This window comes from Heterocephalus glaber, unplaced genomic scaffold (assembly GCF_053883595.1).
Source record: "Heterocephalus glaber isolate CG9 unplaced genomic scaffold, H.glaber_assembly_v1.0 deba00001587, whole genome shotgun sequence".
Taxonomy (NCBI): Eukaryota; Metazoa; Chordata; class Mammalia; order Rodentia; family Bathyergidae; genus Heterocephalus; species Heterocephalus glaber.
This window is the reverse complement of record NW_028258365.1, coordinates 4,640,421-4,660,800: the sequence shown is the minus strand read 5'-3', so window position 1 is coordinate 4,660,800 and position 20,380 is coordinate 4,640,421. Positions and strand designations below refer to the sequence as shown.

Genomic DNA, 20,380 nt, shown 5'->3' with positions numbered 1-20,380 from the left:
AGTCTCACTATGTAGTCCAGGCTGGCCTTGAACTCACTTCAGGCTGACCTTGAATTTGTGATCCTCCTGTTTCAGATTCCTGAGTGCTGGGATTACATACATTTACCATGCCTGGATTTGAAATTCTTCTTTGAATAAATAAAAATGCAGGTGTTACAGGGGCTACTAGTGGCCCAGTTTGAAAATCAGTCATTGTATTCTAGTGACTTTTATTGTTCAGCTTCTGTCTTCTTACTTTCCTGCTATGGTCAGTTAAAAATTCTAAATAGTTATAGGAGTGTAGCTGTTTGACCACATTTCTTACAGTTAGTTTCTTCTTATTTTCTCTGCTCAATCTAATTTGTACACGATTCGTGTGTATTTTGGTATTAATTAAAGCTAAGGAAGCGTAGCTCGAAAATGAGATTTGTTTATATGAAATACTAATAGGCAGAGCTTAATGTAGTGTACTCTGTAATCCACTTGAAATACAGAGCTGGTGATTAGAGCAGGGGCTGGAGAGGTGTCAGAAAGAAGAGGAAGTATGTGGTCATGTTAAGGCAAGGCAAGTTGCTGGGGAGATCCACGGTCAGACACCATTTATTTTTCCAGTTAATAACTTCTTATTGCCTTCCTCTGGTGTCCACGACATCCCTGGCCAGTGAAGGACATCTCAGTTTTTCTTTCCTCTCCCAGATCTATAAAATTAAGCAGTTTAGGGTTTCAATAGTAGGAAGTACTTTCAGATGATGGGGATCAGTGGCAGCCTGTTTGTATATCTCTTTCTTATGACTTCAATATTCTTATAACCCAGATAGATGTCATTATCATTTTTTCCCTGTAGCATAAGACACTAATTTCACTTAGAAGCCTGATACAGTTCTTTCTCTCAGATCAGTGGTTCAACATGCAGGCTTTGTGACCATGATACCTGGGTGGAAGAAATGGCAATGAAGTATAGAAAATGAGGCAAAAATGGGCACAGGAGTGCAGATCATTAGAGCCAGGCGCTACACACAGATGGCAGGGAAGCGCTAGAGGGTTAATAAAAGTGATTGCTTATGGGCCTCTACAGGGTGTGCTTTTCCTAGAATAAAAAGAAAGCCTTACTTCCCACTCCTCATGAAAAAGGAAATATTTGTGACCCGACACATCATAAGTAGATTTTGTAGACTCAAGGTCATATATTTATTTAGAGGATTCCTTCTCAAGTTGATTGGTTAAGGTAACCAGTATTGCTTACAACTGTATTAGTAAAACCACATTTTTGGAATTTCCTATCTTCGTTCCAGAACTTTTCCCATTCCATCCATTTTAAGTGGTTCTTTGCATGTAGAAACTCATTTGACTCAATAAATAAATAATGAGATTATCTTAAAATATACACTTGGGAATATTTCCTTTTAAAACTGTAAAGTGATGTGTACATTTAAAAATTCAAATAGTACGGAGTGCTGGGGGGGGGGCTCTTGCTCAGTGGCAGGCTTTTGCCTAGCATGTGCAGTGCCCTCGGTTCCCTTCCCAGCAAGGCAAGGGGGATTCAAACGGTATAGGATGATAGAAAAGGAAAACACAAGTTTCACCTCCCTGAGTCCTTCCTTTTAATCTGCGATTCTTCAGTTTTGCTTAATGGTTTCTTGGGTATGCTTCCAGAAAATTTTCTTGCAAATAGAGGATATGATTTTTTTGTTCACTTCAATTATTCATGCCATACTTTCCACTTCCACCTTTTTTTCCCTCAAATATTTCAAAGCAAATCCCAGACATCATATCCGTTTGCTTATGAATACTTCCATGTTTGTATATCTCCAACAGATAAGGACTTTGAAGAAATAACCACAATTCCACTATCATATCTAACAGGGGCGACACTTGTTACTTGATATTATGGAACTCCCAGGCTATAATCAGGATTTCCTCAGTGATCTCAAAAATGTCGTTCACCTATGTTTTGTTTAAATGGGCTCCAAATAAGTGTCACACGTTGCATTTGTTTTATATATTTCTTTATTTCTTTTTCTTTAATCCACAATCCCTTCTCATTTTAAAAGACCATTTTTCTGTTGGAGAAACTGGGTCTTTTGTCCTAAAGAATTCCCTCATTCTAGGTATGCCTGATTTCATCCCCTTGGTGAGTTTCATGTTTTTAAAAAAATTACTGTGTTTCCAATAAATTGGTTGTGAGAAGTTTGACTACATTTTTATGAGAACGTTCATAAATGGCATATCAGAAGGCTCATGGCCCTCCCAGTTTTAGTAATGCTGAGATTCACTAGTGGCTCTAAGTGTTGTTGGCTTGATCCTTCCTCAATAAAGTTTCCTATAAATCTTTCATCTAATGATTTAAGCAGCAGTTGATTTTGTTTTAAAGAAAACAATCACCCGGAACACAGTTTCGCATCTTTCTTTATCCCTTAATTCATTAGAATTCTTTGAAATGTTACCTTATCAGTGGGAATAGAACTAGCTTTTTAAAAAATATAGTTTCATACATTTTTTACTTAATACGTTTGGAACTGTTTCTGATTCCTCATGTTACACAAGGAATGCCTGAGCCTTTAACTCTACTCGTTTTTATTCCCCACATTCCCAAATTGCAGAGGTTAGAGTGGCGCTGAGTAGTACAAGTTCATAGACAGAAAGTTTAGCAATGCACTGTCACAGCAGAGACTAGAGAATGATCTTAGCTTTACTTAGAGAAGGGAGTTGGTTTGTTTGCTTTCCTGAAAAATGGAAGCATTTGTGGTGGCTTGGTGTGGCTCTTTGCAGAGTAGGCAGTGAGGCCCAGTCCGGAGCAGAGGGAAAGCAGGACACATTGTTAGTGGCAGCCAGAGAGACAGAAATAAGAGGATAAAAAACCCTGACCTTAAGACTCCCTGATGGCTAAATTGGCAGCAGCATCCATCTGTACTAGCCACAGCTAAACAAATCAGCAGTAGGGATCCTAAAATTTGTCTCCATTGGAGTTCAGTGTGTGAGGTTATGATAGCAGGTTTGCAGTGCAGAGCAGTGTATTATTCTCTGTTCCATTTGATTTGTCTTTATTTTTCACCCTTTTCCAAGCCCCAAGATTTCAGACCTGGACTAAGGCCTGTCAGTTTCCTTCAAGAAACAAAGGCCCCGAATGCAGGCTTCTGTGCTTGCCTACGGGGCCTTTTGGGCCCTGAGCCAGGGAAGGCCAGGTGAAGCCTCTGGGCAGATGTGTCCTAAGTGAGGATGGCCCTTGGAGGTAGAGTCTGACAAGCCATGCTGTCAGAGTTCAGAAAGTGGAACCCGGTGGAGGTGACAAGATGTATGTGGGTTTCTACCTGCAACAGCCATAAAGTTCCCCCAGGGATAAAATCTTGGAATCACCAAAGGAAACATCCAAATCATTTTTAGTGCTTTTTGTACAGCAATGCATGTGCATTAGTGCCAGATGCAATGTGCCTTTTTGTTTTCCTTAATGTTCCTTTTTTTCCCTTCTTCTTCCAAGCCTCAGAAGAGGAAAGTGGAAAGCCTTTCCAGTGTCCAATATGTGGTTTGGTTATAAAAAGGAAGAGTTACTGGAAGCGGCACATGGTGATTCACACAGGTTTAAAAAGTCATCAGTGTCCGCTCTGTCCATTCCGATGTGCTCGCAAGGACAATCTCAAATCCCACATGAAGGTAAGTCACCTGCGGAAGACCTCAGGGCCAGGTCCCCTGCAGATGGGCTAGTTTGGGATGTGTCTCAGCTAAGGCATGGCTCTGTGTTGGAGCACGGGGAAGGCAGTGTTTGATGTGACAAGTAGAATTGAACAGGAAGGAGGGATGTTGGAAAGGGCTTCTCTCTCTCTCTCTTTCTCTCTTTCTCTCTCTCTCTGTACTAGGGGTAGAACTCTGGGCCTTTGCACTGAGTTATATCCCCAGCCCCACTTTCTTTATTTTTTTTCAGATGGAGTCTTGCTAAGTTGCTAAATTGGGCGGGCTGGGCTTGAGCTTGCAATCTTCCTGCAAGTTCTCCCTCTCTGTCTCCCAGAGTGCTGAGGCCACAGGCATGCACCACCATGCCCAGCTGAAAAGGTTCTCTCTCTTTTTTTGTTTTCCCCCGGTACTGGGGATCGAACTCGGGTCCTTGCGCTTGCGCAGCAGGCGGCGAAACCACTGAGCTAAATCCCCAGGCCCCGGTTCGGTTCTCTTTTTAATGTGTTAGCATCCACTTTACAACCAGGAACTTAAAAGCAGAGAGAAGCTTTAATATCCAAATGACAAATGTGTTGTAGAGTCGTCCTTTCTGATAAGGGAACGACAATCTCCCTGGCTTTGTGTGGTGACGCATTTCTGGGGGTACTGGGAGGAAGAGCCACTGGGCCTGAGAACTAAAGGCCAGGTCCCAGGACCTGCTCCCTTCCTGGAGCCCTTTGCTGCTGTTGCTTTATTTTGCAAAGATTGAGCCTGTCACACACGTGTCAAGAATTGCCTATCATCTCTACTGTACTTCACGATAGAAATCTTGGCAGGCCTCATGAATACTACAGGTTTTGTTTCAGCTTTAAGGAGCAAGCTCATGTGATGATAAGAGCATGGGTTTTTGAATTTGATAGAACTCAATTTAAATCTTACTGTACAACTTGCTAGCTACACAGCCTTGAGCAAGTTAACCTTTAGACTCAATTTTTCCCCTTTGTTAAATGGGAACAATAGTGTTTGTCTGGAAGAGTTGTCATTAATATCAAAATGACAGAATGACACGAGGATGCTCAGAGGTAGGTACAGTATTTTATTTTAGTAGTACTGGGGATTGAACCCAGGGTCTTTGCATTTAGCTACATCCTTAGCCCTTTTCCATATTTTTTATCTTGAGACAGGGTCTTACTAAGTCACTAAGTTGTCCGGGCTGGACTCAAATTTTCAATCCTCCTGTCCGAGCCTCCCAGAATGCTGAGGTTACAGGTGTGTACCATCATGCCTGGTTAGAGGTAACTACTTAATTTGAGTAATATCATTGTATATCTTAATAACAATAAGTAAATTTCACTGATATTTCAAATATGGTTGGCCGATATTATTTATAAGTATCTCCTTCACTGTCATAAGTATAGTGTATGTACACAGTTAAAATATTTGCTTATTTTGCAATCTAGCAATCCAGTCTTTCTGACTAGATCAGTCATCGCTGTTCGGAAATGTAGCTCTAAGAGTATGATCAGACAGAACCTCTGTTGACTTTTGGAAATAGCTTAGAAGATTGGAAAAAATTAAAACCATGATGTAATTTGTTTTCAGTCATTTGCCTTTTTCTCCTGGGAGTAGCCTGCCCTTCATCTTCAGAATTCATTTAACCAGGAGTTCTGGTTGGTTGAATTTTACTGATCTTACTTGGTTATTGCTTTCACCCTCCTCATCCTGTATCACCTTCTTTCCAAAGTAAAAACTCACATTTTTAAACCTGCAAAGTTGGATGTCATTAGCAGGATAAGACTTCAAAGGAAATGGCTTTAAAACTAAAACTTGTTTTACTTACTGTGTCCTTAGCTGTGTTTAGAAATCAGCTCTGGTGAATTTAAAGCTTCAGCAAGCAGAAAACTTGCATCTAGCCTGACACCTTGTAAGCTTGGTTTCAGCTCAGGGTCACTTAAAACAACCTATTTATAAACCCATGGGGAAAAAAAGCTGGGTTTTCAATAGCAGGAACTACTGACCCTGAAACTCCAGGGAGATGAGTTGGGTTCCTTGATGACATAGACAGTTGGCCACGACAGCGCACAGATGAGAGCTGCTGAGGCTCCACGGGTCGCGGGGTCCTAGAATGCTTTCAGAACAAATCAATAACCAGTACAATAAAGCAGTGGTGTGAAATTACTACTTTATTCAAACTCATGGTGTCCTAACCTGTTGAGCTATGACTCGAGCTTTTGATAAGGAAGTGGCAGAAAGGGCTCGTGCAAGTTTAATTTTATCAAAGGGGTACTTTCTTTTCTCTGCTCCCCACACCTGTTGTCAGCCTTTTTTTAAATTCAAAGGATTTCTGATTTTATTTAATTAATTAATTAATTTATTTTTTTTTTGGTACTGGGGATCATCGAACTCGGGTCCTTACGCTTGCACAGCCAGCGGCGAAACCACTGAGCTAAATCCCCGGCCCCTGTGATTTTATTTTGATTAGACATACTTTTAACTTTGTAAAAATTTGCAAAGCCGCTCACACAGAAAAATAACGGCTGTGATCTTATGCATAGATATCATTTGCTCCAGTCACCTGAGAATATAAATATGGGTAATTTAAATTTTGCCTAAGAAGTAGGGACACTCTAGCCAAATATTAAAATCTGTGTGTGCTCAGAAAAACCTCAGTGAGAATCTCAGTTCTATGACCTAGGTGAGAGTTTGGGAGACTTTGTTTAACCTCTCCAAACTTATTTCCACTAATGGAGATAATAATCATAGGGTCTATCTCATGAGGTTGTTATGAAAGTTAAATGAGATACTGTGCTAAGAGCACTTAATACAGTGCCCAGCATGGAGAAGGAGCCTTCAGTAAATACACCTAATATAGTAATCATTTTCTCAATGCCAGCTGAATACAATTAATGTTTGTATTTTAAAATAATGCAATGGTGTAAGGATTTACTCTAATTTGCTTTTCCCTCTCTGAGAGATCTTCAGTGGTGAGAATTTAGAAATGTTAATAGAAAGAATATAAAATTGAACATTCATCCCATCACCCAGAAATAACCGTTATCTTTCTGATATACCACTTTCTATATTGACTGTATGGATTTATTTAGAAAAATGGGACTCTGCTTTATTTGTTCAGCAGTACAGCACTTGCTGTGTTCCTACGAGGTGTTGGGCCTGCTGTACATTTTTTGTTAGCCTGCTTTTTCTCCACAGTATGTGGAAATGTTTTCATGACTAGCTATAGAAGGAGCTTGTAAATGCCTCCAGCTTCCTTGGGGTTATCTTAGATTTCCATTAAGTCTTTTACAACTTTCCTGGCTGAGTGAGCATACAGGAATTAAATGTGAAATTCATACGCTAAAACTGAACAGAGAAGGTGAGGAGGATGGCTAAGATGAAGGACCCTAGTGAGGGAAGGGCAAGAAACCATTTGAGGCCCTGGTCTCCCCTAAGCAGGCGGAGTAGAGGTTTCTTAGAGTTTCTCCAAGCTTGGAAATGCCTCTGCCCAAGCATCTGACTACTGCCAGATGGCCCTGAGGTTGTTACAGTGCCTGATAGGGGCAGTTGGTGGTAAATGACCAGGAGGTAAGTGAGTCTAGGGTCTGGGAAGAATAATGTGCTTTAGAAAAGCATTGTTCATCAGCAGATTAAGAGGGACTTTAAAGCAAGTGTTAGGCTAAAGAGAGTATTGTCACAGAGAATCGCCCTTCTGTCAGGAGAGAAGCGGAGAAACTGCCACTGAGGACAGAGCCAGTACATCTCTCACAGGCCACATGTGATGTATAATCCCCATGAGGAGGTACAGCTCAAATAAAATTCTAAGTGCAGAAGTCAACCCAACACTGTTTTCACTTTGGGCTGGCAGTAATTCCCCTGTAACTAAATATTACAAGGCCAGGGGCTGGTGCGGAGAAGCCCCGTACAATGCTGGCACACACTCTCCTTTCAGTACAAGGCTTCCTTTTGATTTTGGAGGCCGGGCTGGTGCTCTCCCCTTTTCCTTCTTCCACAAGCTGTTTCCGGGGCTTCTGTTCTGGGATTGGCTCCTCTCCTTTCTTCTCCTCTCCAGGGCCAGTAGATGTAAGGACACTTTGAAATGGAATCTGCCCCCACTGCACCGTGCTGAGGGACATGGGAACTCTCCAGCTCATGAACTTTACCACCTGGCTGCAGGACCCACCTTTGGCAGCACCTGTCTGGCCTTCAGGGCTGTGACTGGAGGCCCCAGGGTGCCTGCTCTTGTGTGACTTGGGTGGAGGAGGTGGTGGAGAATCTTCTCTGCTTTGTGAGAAAGCAAATGAAAGACCAGGAGAGAGAGAGGCTGTGTTAATAGCTGCGGATGGTCAAAGTGTTTCCCCACCCAGGCAGAGGGGAAGCCTTTTCATGACCAGGAATTTGCCTCAACAGAATTTAAGTCTTTATGGTTACTTGTGTTGATAAACTCAGGTTTTGGGGGATCCAGAATCTCTTCTGTTGTTTTTTTTCAGAAAGCCACAGTGGGGTGCTGTAGCAACAGGATCTCACCATTAACTTTTAATTTCTTTGCTTTTGTTGGTCACTTAACATTATTTAAAAGTATGTTTTGGCTGGTGAAGAATGCTTTTGGACTATATTCAGAAGGCATAAACAGCTGTAGTAAAACTTGCTCCCTTGGAAAGGAGATCCACACAGAGGGGCCAGGTGGTGCTGTGGATTGACAAATGAGCCTTTCACCTCCCTGAGCCCTGGGTTTAAATCCTGCCCAGGTCACCTTTAACCCATGAAGGTCAGTTTTGTTTCGGTTTTGAGTTCCAATCACTTACATTCTTGTTTGTCCAAATCACACAACTCCCCAAATCATTTGGCCCAAATCTACACAATTGGCAGTTTCAACTGCAGGGAGGGCCAGTCCTGAAATAGCAGGGTGGAGCGGGTCAGTGCTGAATTACATTGGCAGAGATGAATGGGGAAGTTACAAGCTTATGAGCACCTGCCAGCTCCAAGCCTGGCTCGGGCCAGTGCAGAAATTTCCTCACTTTTTCAAGCACTAAATTTGGTAGTGACAGGAAGAAAAAAAATTTCTTGCAATTTCTGCAGGTATCGTGTGCATGCAAGACGGGAACTGGACTTAAAAGTCTGCATTCTTCACTGCACACATCAGAATCTGGAGCATGCTATTATAGCCACGGTTGGAAAAATTGATTTCCTCTTACTCAGAATGCTTGGTGAGGGTCAGAGCTTGGTTATCCTCCTGCTTTGCTTTCTTCATATGCACTTTTGTTCAAGTTGCTTCTTCTGGGGACTCAATTTCCCTGCCTGTGAAACAGGGATACCCTGGAGGCATTATTTTCTAAGTTCTTAATGAGCTAAGAGCACCATTTTGACAATTGACATTATGTTTGCAAAACATAACTAATTTTCTATGTGACCATAATTGAGTATATGCAAATTCTTAGTGTTGTGAGAATTATTTCACAGGTTACCTCTTTTGAACCCTAACTGGTAATTTTAGAATTATGCTGGGTTTGTAGTATTTTCTCAGAAGACCATCAACTGAGATTGGAAGTCTGCACTCTCAGGAGTATTCGACCCAAAGTTGCCATCCTTTGGTAGGCAGTGTCTTCCGTTGTGAGCCTGGCTTTAGTAATGGACTCCGAATCCCCGCGGAGCCACTTCGTGGTGGAGATTGACCCCATCATCTGGTGCACACAAATGCAGCGTTCCTCTGGCGGTTTTCTTCCTGGACCCTTGCACAGCAAGGAACTTGCTAATTAGTAGCTTGGCTGTACAACAAGGCATTTTCCATGCATGCATGGTGGGTAGCTCATTCTTCTCGTTTCTCTGGCAGGTTCATCAGCACCAGGACCGGGGAGAGACCTTCCAGTGCCAGCTATGCCCTTTCACTTCCTCACGCCACTTCAGCCTGAAACTCCACATGCGTTGCCACCAGCACTTCCTGAGGACAGAAGCCAAGGTGAAGGAGGAGATCCCAGACCCAGATGTCAAGGGATCTCCCCACCTCAGTGACAGTGGCTGCCTGGGGCAGCAAAGGGAAGGAGGAGGGACAGAGCTAGTGGGGACCATGATGACGTCTAACACTCCAGAGAGGACTAGCCAGGGTGGGGCTGGCGTCTCGCCTTTGCTGGTGAAGGAGGAACCCAAGGAAGATAACGGCCTGCCCACCTCCTTTACCCTGAACGCTGCCGACAGGCCCGCCAACCACACAAAGCTGAAAGACCCCTCCGAGTATGTGGCCAGCAGTGCGGCCGCATTGTTCAGCCAGGACATCTCTGTTAAGATGGCGTCTGATTTTCTCATGAAGCTGTCAGGTACTTGAATAGGGTTGTATTTCTCTCTCCCTCCCTCTATCTCTCTTTCTCCTTTTCTCTACCAGTATGTTCATCTGTAAAATAAACTGGTAGGACTAGAAGCCGTAAGGTCCCCTTAATTTGAACAGACTGAACTTCAGTGAAGTTTTCTCTCTCCCTCCCTCCCTCTGTCCACCTCTCTCTCTCAGCAGACTTTAGAAGTAAGCATTGCTTTGGCTTGAGTCTCAAAACAATAGAGATTGTTGATTTCCTTCTGTTGCTCTCCCTCCTGTGGGTTCTGGCTGTGGGGAGTAAAGGTCACAGGTTTGAGCCAGATTTGGGCTGGCTGCTTTGTGTGACCTTGAGGCCTGTATAACTTGCCTCTTCTCCACTGGCTTCTCTAAATTGCTTGTGTATGGAATTCCTTATTTGGCACTATTCAAGTTCTTAACTGTCTTAATTTGAAATATTTTAAAAAGACATATATACAGAGATTACCATGAAGTACTACGGATGTTTAAAATTTGAGCAAATGATAGAGATAGTCTTTATGAAATTTATTTCAGAATTTCTTTTGTGTGTGTGGAAAGTTTATTATTGATAAATATACTTAACATAAAGTTTACCATTTTAACCATTTTTAGGTGTACAGTTAAGTGGTAGTAATACATTTACATTGTTGTAACACCATTACCGCCATCCATCTCTGGAACTTTTGCATCTTCCCAAACTGTACTCATTCGACAGTAAGTCCTCAGCTCCTGGTAGCCACTTTTACCTTCTCTGTGAATTTGACTGTTTGAGGTACCTCATGTACATGGATTTTTTTAAAAAAAGTTCTCTACACCTTCTTTTCCAACTTCCCTAATCCCCTTTGAAAAGATGGTGTATAAATTATAAAAATGCATTCTTATTAATTGACATCACTTCCCATCACCATCAGAGAATACATTTTTTAATGCTTTTGGTTGAGTAGTGATGTTTAGCAAGCTGGAGAGAGGTTAGATGTTTTTTTCTGACTCTCTTTTGGAATGATAAGATGCATTATGGGACTGTGCTGCTACTTATTACAGTTTTTAAAGGATGGTTTTAAATTTTGCAGGAGTTTTAGAGGGTGGGGAAAGGTCGGTGGAGAAGCGGTTCTGTCCTCAGTTGAAGGTGGCAGTCCCCATGATGGTTTCCAAATGCCATTTCAGCTCCTCGGAGATTGACAATACCCTTTAAGTGGAGAATAATTGGTCACCGCCTTCCTTTAAATGGACTGTGAGTCGCATTTCACTAAATGTCATCGCCAGGTGAATGGGCGGCTCAGTTTCACTCTGAAGTTTCATCGCTCAGTGACGCTTCAGTGGGTCTTTCAGAATGTCCCCTCACTCCAGATCTTTGCCCCTCAGCAGTAGGACAGACAAGTTGGAAGGAATGAGGGGATGGAAAATGAGGCACCCTGGAAATGAAAGGAAGAGGAAAGGAGAGCAGGGGAAGCTACAGGGAGATGTACAATGTGCAGGAGCGAGGAAGCCCCGCAACTGGCCAGGTCCCAGGACTTAATTGCACCTGATTGGGACATTGATGAGCTGTAGGTTCCTCGCTCTTCTTCCCGCCTGCCCTTTCCTGTCCCAACTCAGGGGAAATGTGATTTTTGAGACTTTTGAGTTTCATAGGTAAAATTATTTTTTTAATATAAGCGAAAACATGTTTCTACTCTCTCCTTTGTGGCCCCGATCCTTCGGGATGTCACTGACAAGGGGACACTGTTTCTTCTTGGATGGTCTTGCCTACCAATATGATAGCAAAAGGGACTCCTTTTCTGGGGTCTTGTGCAACCCTAGAGAAGAAACAAATGACAGGTTCACTTAGCATAGCTTAGAATGGTGGATGTTTCCTTACTTAGCAGAGAGGAGCAAGCTAAGTGGGGGTGAGTAACTCCTAGTAAGGTGTTGTTCGCTTCATTCCATGACTCCAGGGATCTTTTTTTTTAACTCTGGAGGAAGGTGAGGGGGGAGACAGGATCTCCACAGAATACACTGGTGTACGCTATGCAACACCTGCTGGGCTCAGCTCTGAGTGCTCCTGGTCAGGAATGAGGCTGTAATTAGCTCCAGCCCCAATCTCAGGGAGCCTAAGAGAAGGCTTTGGGCTGCTTAGAGCCAGCTCTGCAAATAACGGAGACGGAGGGGAGAAGAAGCCAGTTCACAGGTTGGGGTGAAGCACCGTGCACCAAAGCTTTCTATTGTAATCTGTTTCTTCAGTTAGCTATTGATGGGGAGTTGTTTATTGTTTGGCAGTGGGAATATTTACTGACTGATCAATTGGCATAAGAAAACAGGTAACAAATGCACACTATTTATGCAAAAGGCCCATGCAGCTATTTTATGGTGGCTTACTAGAGGTCCTGAAACCTGACTTGTATGCACTGTTACCTAGCAACCTGTTATAAAGTCACCGGGGAGTGAGATGCATCAGTAATTTTTTGTGTGTGCATATTTGGATGTAAATGTAAACTTGGTGACTGTGGCAATGCAGCCCACGGGAAGAGAAGATGTGTTAAAAGGAAAGGAATGCATTTTCTGTGGGAATTTTTTTCCCTTGTTTTCCCCACTAACGGTGTGGCTGGTCAGTCGTACAATTAATAGCTGCTTTCACTGTGGAGCCCTACCTGGCCCTCTCTGTGAATATGATTCAGGGACAAAAAGGCCAAATCCCAGGGAGCTGCGGCTGAGTTTCTAGCTCTTCCTGTCCTCAAATGGAGCGAACTGGTAGTTAGCCTCAGGCCCTGCCCCTTGGTGTCATAACGGCGCCATTGTTCTTGCACAGAATTTTTTTCACTGGGCTCTGTCCGTGCACCTGCTGGTACGATAGGGTGCAGCTGTTTGTGGGCACCGAGTCTGGAGTCTTTGTGCCAGCCAGATCACTGTCTGCAAAACTGGAGCACAGTGACAAATTCAAGTGTGTAGATACCTACTTGTTTCCAAAGAGACATAGAAAACACTTGATGCTTTCTTGCCTGGGTACTAAGGGGAGTCTTTCTTGCTCCTTTAATTTAAACCTAAGCATAACGATAACTGAATGGAACCCAAGGAGATTGAAAATTGCTGGGTGGAATGCTGTTTTAAATGGACTCAAAATCCTTCTTTCACCCTCGCCCCCATTTGGACATTTCCTTGTGTACCTGACTGTGAAAAAAATCCCTTCTCTGAATGATCAACTGTTTCCCTCTGAGCCCAGGCTTCACATCCCTGGACCTTCAAAGATAAATAATATTGCCTACATCCAGTATCAGAGTATTGCTCACTGCCAGATTCAGGGAAGAGCAGGGAGCTGTGCCTACTACTGTGTCGGTTGATGGGAAATAATTGTGCAGACTCTGCTTAGGGTTTCTACCTGGAGGCAGGCCTCACAGGGCTAAGGCTTTGCATTTTTACATAGATCATTCTGGAAGCGAAAAGACATAGGCAGATCATTAGGGTGGCCGATCCAGGGGTCACATGCCTGGGGGTGTGCTGGGGAGAGATGCTCAGCCAACCATGGGAAGCTTACATTCCTGCTGATCTCCCACGGCCAGAAGCAGTTCTTAACCTCCACCAAAGGTTACACTTACCTGGGGAGTTTTTGTAAAATGCCAGTGCCTAGAAATTATGATTTAATTGGTCTGGGATAGGCCTTAGACAGTGGCATTTTCTCTACAATCCTCAGATGATTCTAAGGTGCAGCCAGGATGGAGGGCCACTGACATGCCTGGCACAGTAGTTTTTCACTGTAGCTCTGGGTTTTCTGAGTTGTGTTCAGCCTCACACCATGAAGTCCGGGGAGCACAGTGGTACACGGTGGGTCTGGGACGTCTCACAACAGGGCGAAGTTAACCTGAAGGAGAGGCCTGAGGGAATCATATTCATTGAGCTCCTTTGTTTCTCTCCTGAGGCCTTGAGACAGGAGACTTTGTCCAGTGTGAAAATCTCAAGACCCAATTCGGCACATCCTAGAGCTGGGAATATCATCATTAGAAGCCTGCTTAAATGTTGCCTGCAACCCCCTTACATCATTTCTCTTTTTGCAAACTACACTTTTCAAGATATAAAATTTAATTCTAACTCTCCAAATTGTAACCAAGCAGTTGACAGAAACTTGGCACCTCACTGGCTGGCAGGGAATATCTTTTTGTCCCTAGTTTTCTAAAAGAAAAAGATAGAAGTCATTTCAACTATTTCTAATTTGGAAACTGGCAAAAAAAATTTTATACTGTCTCCCACACCATATTAGTTTCATAAAATTGAGACTAAAATAATTTTAACTGGGTGGAAGTGAACTCTGGAAAGCAACAACTTACTTTTAGCCTCGCAGAGATAGTTTGCGAACAAATGGATGCATACTAAAGTGTTTTTGATTTATTAGAAGCTTGGCCATCAGATAGCAAAGGTTTTCACGTATGAAGGGGTGCTGGGTGTTTGTGTCGGATCATGTGGTTTCCCTGCCACTTTTGTTCTGCATCATCCATCTATTTCATGGGATTCTATGCATCTGCAGTTATAGGATGGCTTAGTATAAATGACAGCTCCTTGGCTGGAGAAGCCGGGTCAGGAGATGGCCATTGAGCCAAGTCCTTTTTGCCTGGTGACTCTGATTGGCTTTCTGTGAAGCTTCTTAACAAATGAGCTTTCTTTCATGTAAATGCCAGCGTTGTGCCATTCACACCCTAAGACTCCAGTGCAGTAGCTAGGGGCCTCTCCCATTCCCATGCCTGGGTATGTGTTTCCTAACTGGCCTACAGTATTTTTGAGAACCTCCCTTTGCATCTTCAGTTTGGCCTTCTTTTAGCCCCTCCTTCTTGTCCTCATGATGGATGTGCACTGATCATTTGACTAAAATTCCTCGTGTGAGCAGCTGCATGTGGGGGCCTTCATGTGCAGACAGCCTGAATGCCCCTTTGAAGCCCTGGTTTTATTGAACTTGGTGACTTATGAGAGGCAGAATCTGACTCTTTGCCACTGTTTGTGACTTGCTACTTCATGGACTCATCATAGGGGCAAGCAGGTATAAGTGTGTGGGACCTGGAGTTGCATACACAGGTGTTCAAACTTGCGTGGATGGATGGAGACTTCGTGATATTTGCCCATTGCATATTGTGTTTACTTTATATAATGCTTACTCTGTGCCTTTTAATCCCTTTGAATCTGGTAACAACCCCATAGGTAGGTGATATTATTATTCCCATTTAACAGATGAGGAAGCAAAGAAACAGGTTAAAGGTCTTGCCTCAATCCACACAGCTAATAAATGCCCGGACTGCGGTTCTCATCCAGGCAATGTAGTTCTAGTCTTCCCTGCCCCAGGCTTTGTGTATTGCAAATTGCAAGGTAGAAAAGCAGCAAAACAGGAAGTTGGCTCTGTTCTCTACCCCTTTTGTCATAGGGTTAACAGAAATCTCCAGCATGGAGCCTTTCTCTGAACGTTGTATGGCAGACGTTTTTAGAAGTTTGTCTGTTTATGGTGATGCTGTGAATTGAACCCAGAGCCTTATGCATGCTGGGCAGGTGCTGTACTACTGAGCCACACTCCCAGCCTTGAGAAGTCATACTAGTGTTTCAGACTTCTCTGAGAACATTTAGTATAAACAGAGTAGTAACAGTAAGGCCAGCTTACATTTCTGTAGAGCTTTATAGTGTACAGTATATTTCCAAACACATTATGTCATAATAAGCATGTGGATGAGGCATCCAAGACTTAAAGTTTTTTTAAAAAAAAAACTGGAAAAGGGTAATGATCTTTCTTTCCTCACTGTGCTTATTCTTCTAAAATTGCCATTAGAATGATTTTTTCTCTTGGTAGACCCTTCAGAAAATTTATTAAAGTCTTGTACCTGTAAAACCAAAGCTTAGTCATTCTCTTCCTCAGGGAAGCATGTTTTCTTCTATTTACTACTGCAGTTGTTACTACTACTGCTTTTTCTGCTATGTGAAGAGCTATCATTAATCAGATGTGTTTGCAGGGAGCCAGGCACTGTGCCAATCACTTCATGTAATTTCTCATTTAACCCTCACCACAGCCCAATGGGGTCAATGATATTAAACCTATTTTATAGATGAGGAAGCTGAGACTTGAAGGTTTCTGCTACAAGAAACAGAGCAAAGATTCAGCTCTGCTTAACTCCAAAGGCTTGGCTCATGACCACTTAATTAGCTAGTACCTAATTTTTATTTCTCAGTTGAGCAAACTGTCTTTTGACCTCCGTCTGCTTCACTGTTTATTTTCCTTGGCTTCAAATCATGGCATCATTTCTAATGCATGTGCTTTTAGTCACTACAGAACTCTAGCTAAATTTGGGATGTCTTTCAAATGATTTACAGTCCATCCTTCGACATGTAGCCTTCACCTCACATCTAGACAGCTTCCCCAAGTTTGCATGTTGCAGCTCCCTCCCAGCCCAGCACCCCAGCCCACCCCCAGCCTCCAAAGCATTTCTGATGGACTGGGAGGCTCCTTTCTACTGAGCAACCAGCACCTCACTGCTCTCAAGAAAAATGTGGGCAGTCTTCACGAGCCTCCCCTGGGGCGTAGACACACTGGTCTCCTGCCTTCTCTCTTGTTGTTCCTGGGGTCTGGGCATTTGAACAGTGAGGTTGCACATACACCTTCTTCATGGGAGGAGCTGCAGTGTCACACTGCAGAGGGGTAGGCACTGGGGAGGGGATCACTGAGACCATTCGTGGTCCACCATATCTCCTGGTTCTTCACTTGGATGACGATCATTTACAAACTGATCTGTGAACCAGAGAGTCACCGTATTAACTTAAAACAAGTGTAACAGTTGTGAGGAGATGTAATTTGGGCCATGGTTCTTGAAAGGCATTGGAATGATGTTATCCAATCTTTTCTTTCTTCTGGACTCTGTGCAGATCACACCATCCCTGTTCCTACATCTCATTCTTTGAATGTGTTAATAGCATGAATTTAAAATTTTAAGCATAGCTTTCTTTCACATTTACTCAAGGCTTGATGGGTTTTCCAGGACTGGTCCTTCCTGCTGTTGACAAGGAAGATATCCTGTCTGTTAAGCGGATTACTGCAGATGGCCACTTTTGCTCATTATGTGAGGGTTTTATTAGTTTAGTTCATGGAGAAAAAACTTGTGCATTTCAGAGTTCGCGAGGCATTGTTCACTGTTTTCACCCTTGACCCTTCTCTGCATGCTGGCCCTTCTGCCCCCTCACTTGGGCCCCTTGTCCACAATTGTAGCTGTGATGTGGGACTTCAGCAGTGCTGGTGTGAGGACATAGCTCCTGAACTGTAGCCAGGGATTAACCCAGGTGGGGATTAATGAGAAATATGAGATGTTAAAATTTTACTAAACACTAATTATAAAACGATTTAAGGCAAATCAAAGAGCAAGATTTAAAAATATTTAGCTAATGTTTTAAATATTCCATTTGCATACAGTATGGTTAACATTTAAAGGGAATATTCAACTATTATTAATTGTTGTTTAATTAAATCATGGCTTTTCTTAATGATTTCAGAAGGCAATTTTTTTTTTCCGCCTAAAGCACACCAAATTGTTGAGAAACGTCCCAGGTCCCCAGCTTGTTCCTCTGTGCTCACATACTGCTCACAGGGCAGTGTGGACCGATATAACAGCACTGGCTTGTAGTCTGCAGAAGTAAGCTCTAGTTCTGGTTCTGTCATTAACAACTGTGCGGTTTTACAAAGGTCATATTATTCTCTGAGCCTGTGTTTTCTTATTGTAAAATAAGGGAGTGGAACAGAGTAATGGTTTTCATTGTTTGTTTTTTAAACATTGAATCCATTTATTTTCAAACAAAATTTTCAGTTCGTCAGAAATGCAGTCTCAATATATACATCTCATACTGGGAGGTATATTTTTAAATATAACTCTATTTTTTAAATTCATATTTATTGTATTCATTTTTTTAAAAATCATGCAATTAGAAAAAGTTACTGTAGTGTTATGGGGCGTGGTCTTTATAGCAATATTATTGTCTAGTATATTTGTAAGTTTACTTAGTAATTGTAGCTATGAGAAGCCCTGCTTCAGACAGAGAAGTTGTGACAAATGGAAACAGGTTTTTAACAAATTATCTTTTAATCTCAGGATTCCTTTAATTATATTTACTCAGATGCTTGGAAGAAGAGTATAATAATATAAAGTTTCTGCTTCAAAAGTGACAACATTTAGGAACTGCCCTCATTCCTTTCAATGAAAGGCAGACAAGAAGCATCTAAAACTTAGAATATGTACCGAAGCCATCCACAATTCTATATGAATTTCCTGGTTATTACCCAGCTAAATACTATTTGGAAAATGTACTTACTTGCTTTAGGTCCTTAATCTGCAAAATAGAGATAACATTAAGACCTACCCCAAACAGTCTTTGTTAGGATCAGATAAATTAATCCAGGTGAACAGTCAAGATGCAATCTTTCCTGGCCCATGTTATGACAAATCCAGCCATATCTGTATCTCTTCATATGTCTGTCTGTCTTTTCTTGTCTGTTAGCTATGATCAGAAGCTTCCCCAGAGCATATGTTCTTGAATCTGTCCTAGCATTTAATTCAAGACAGGTATGTCCAAAGGACAGTTGATGATGTCTGGGGAAATTTTTGTATTCACAGCTGGTAGGAGCTACTGGCATTTGGTGAGTAGAGGCCAGGGATGCTGGTAGACATCCTATAATATACAAGAAAAGCCTCTCTTCAGCAAGTTATCCAATCCAGAGCATCAGTGCTACTGAGGTTGAGAAATTGGCTCAAGGTGTGCATAAAACTCTGGTGGTACCATAATGGTACACTTACATGAACATGCCTACATATGCCTGGATTTTTTGAAAGATCAGTGCGAAGCTAGCCACTTCCTTATTAATGACATATTACTACAAGTCTAAGATTCTTATGACAGCAGGAAAAACTGTACTACAAGGACGACACACAGAATTAACACAAGTTAAACTTAGTGGCCTCCAGTGAGTTGACCTTTTATATACAACACTGCTGAGGATGCACATTTTAAAATTAAAATCTAAATAAACTTGAAAATAATTTTAAGAACTTAAATGTGATATAGATATTGGTTGGAACCCTGAAGTATATCCTAGGGTTCCTTGGAACACTGTTTGAAAACTACTGACGTGTGGTCCCTTTCAGGTCCAAAAGTCTGGCTGTGATCTAGGGTGAGGCAGGAAATACAATTCTTATTGGTTTTACTTTTCCATAGAGCAGCTCCACAATCACCGAATTGCCAGACTCAAAACTGCAAGAGCTCTGCCTTATTAATCTTACAGGAAGGTGTCATTTTCGGTCACCAGTGGGATAGGATGGAAGCATTCATGTTCCAGTCTCTACTTCTCTTTCATCCGTTTAGTCAAATTTTCACAAAATTTCTTCCTACCAGAAAATGTTCCTTTCCTTCAGCTGACAGCACCTTTCCATTTCTTATTAGCAATGTTTAGTTCACTCCATGTCACTTATTTTCCAAAGCCCATGGTCCAGCTGCTTAGATTAGTGTCCTTCCTGAAGGTATCCAGTATCTTGGAGAGGAAGAAAGAACTTGAGTACATTTTCAGCCAGAAGCTCTGGATCCAGCAGCTCTGTAATCCTGGGCCCCAGTGTTCTGTAGCCTCCTGGACCCTCAGCTTCCTCCCCTGTAAATTGAAGATGGTACTAACACCTATCTTCTGTGGTTGGTGGAAGGCTCCATCCGTGTGTAATTATTCAAATGCTTGAGTGTGTTATTATTAAAACGAATCAGGGTCTTTAAGGAAGTCATATACCACTTTCCCTTGGGGGAAGGAGGCTTAGAAGGACTCTCTATGTGAGCTGGTAGCCATCTTGCTGTAAAGAGGAAGTTCTTTTACAACTTATAACCTTTTAGAATGGGATAATTAGAATTATTTTGTCTTGGTGGCTTTCCCACATTTGTCTTTTCTTGAATCGTTTATAAATCCTCAGAGAAGCAGATCTGTTTTCTCTAAGTGGCTGCCTAACTCCATCAAGTACATGAACCTGGAGATGTATATAATTTATAATCAGAGTGGCTCAGCTCCTAAAATGTTTGGAACAAACAGCGAGAAATGGAACCTCTTGATTAGTGGGGCTTCCTCACTGTGTTAAAAGTGGAGCGTCCAGCAACTTTATGGTGCGTAGACTGAAGTCAAGGCAGTTGCTGTGAAAACTCCTCATGTGTTGCATTCTGTATGTGCGCAAATCTGCCTGGGTTAGGGGTAGGAATGAAGTAAAGGCTATTCAGTGAGTCATAAATTACTGCTTTTAGCAATTTCCCAAAAGAAAAAGAAAACGTCTTTCACCCTACTTTTCTCAGCATGTGTTTTTTTTTATAGTAGGACAATTAAAAAGATAGCAATTATTCAATTAATTATAAAATATCGATGTAAATATTTCTGGTAATTGTAAGAAAGCAGGCTGGCCTTCATATTTCTGTTTTTACATCTTCTATTTTGACCCA

General features: G+C 42.2%; 1 protein-coding gene across 10 annotated transcripts in view; it reads left to right on the top strand.

The window, feature by feature from the left end:
• Znf827 (zinc finger protein 827) overlaps window positions 1-20,380 on the top strand; it is a 167,012-nt gene that overhangs the window by 38,736 nt on the left and 107,896 nt on the right. For 9 of the 10 annotated variants that reach the window (XR_002390576.2, XM_004868913.4, XM_013067124.3 and 6 more), the window contains exons 3-4: window positions 3,455-3,627; window positions 9,449-9,929. Coding sequence is in view for 9 of the 10 variants with exons in the window: in XM_004868913.4 (XP_004868970.1) it covers window positions 3,455-3,627; window positions 9,449-9,929 (654 nt within the window). In the remaining variant the exon portion in view is untranslated. Of the gene's footprint in view, window positions 1-3,454; window positions 3,628-4,808; window positions 4,894-9,448; window positions 9,930-20,380 lie in introns of all 10 variants that reach the window. The other variant, XM_087193346.1, reaches the window with a different exon arrangement.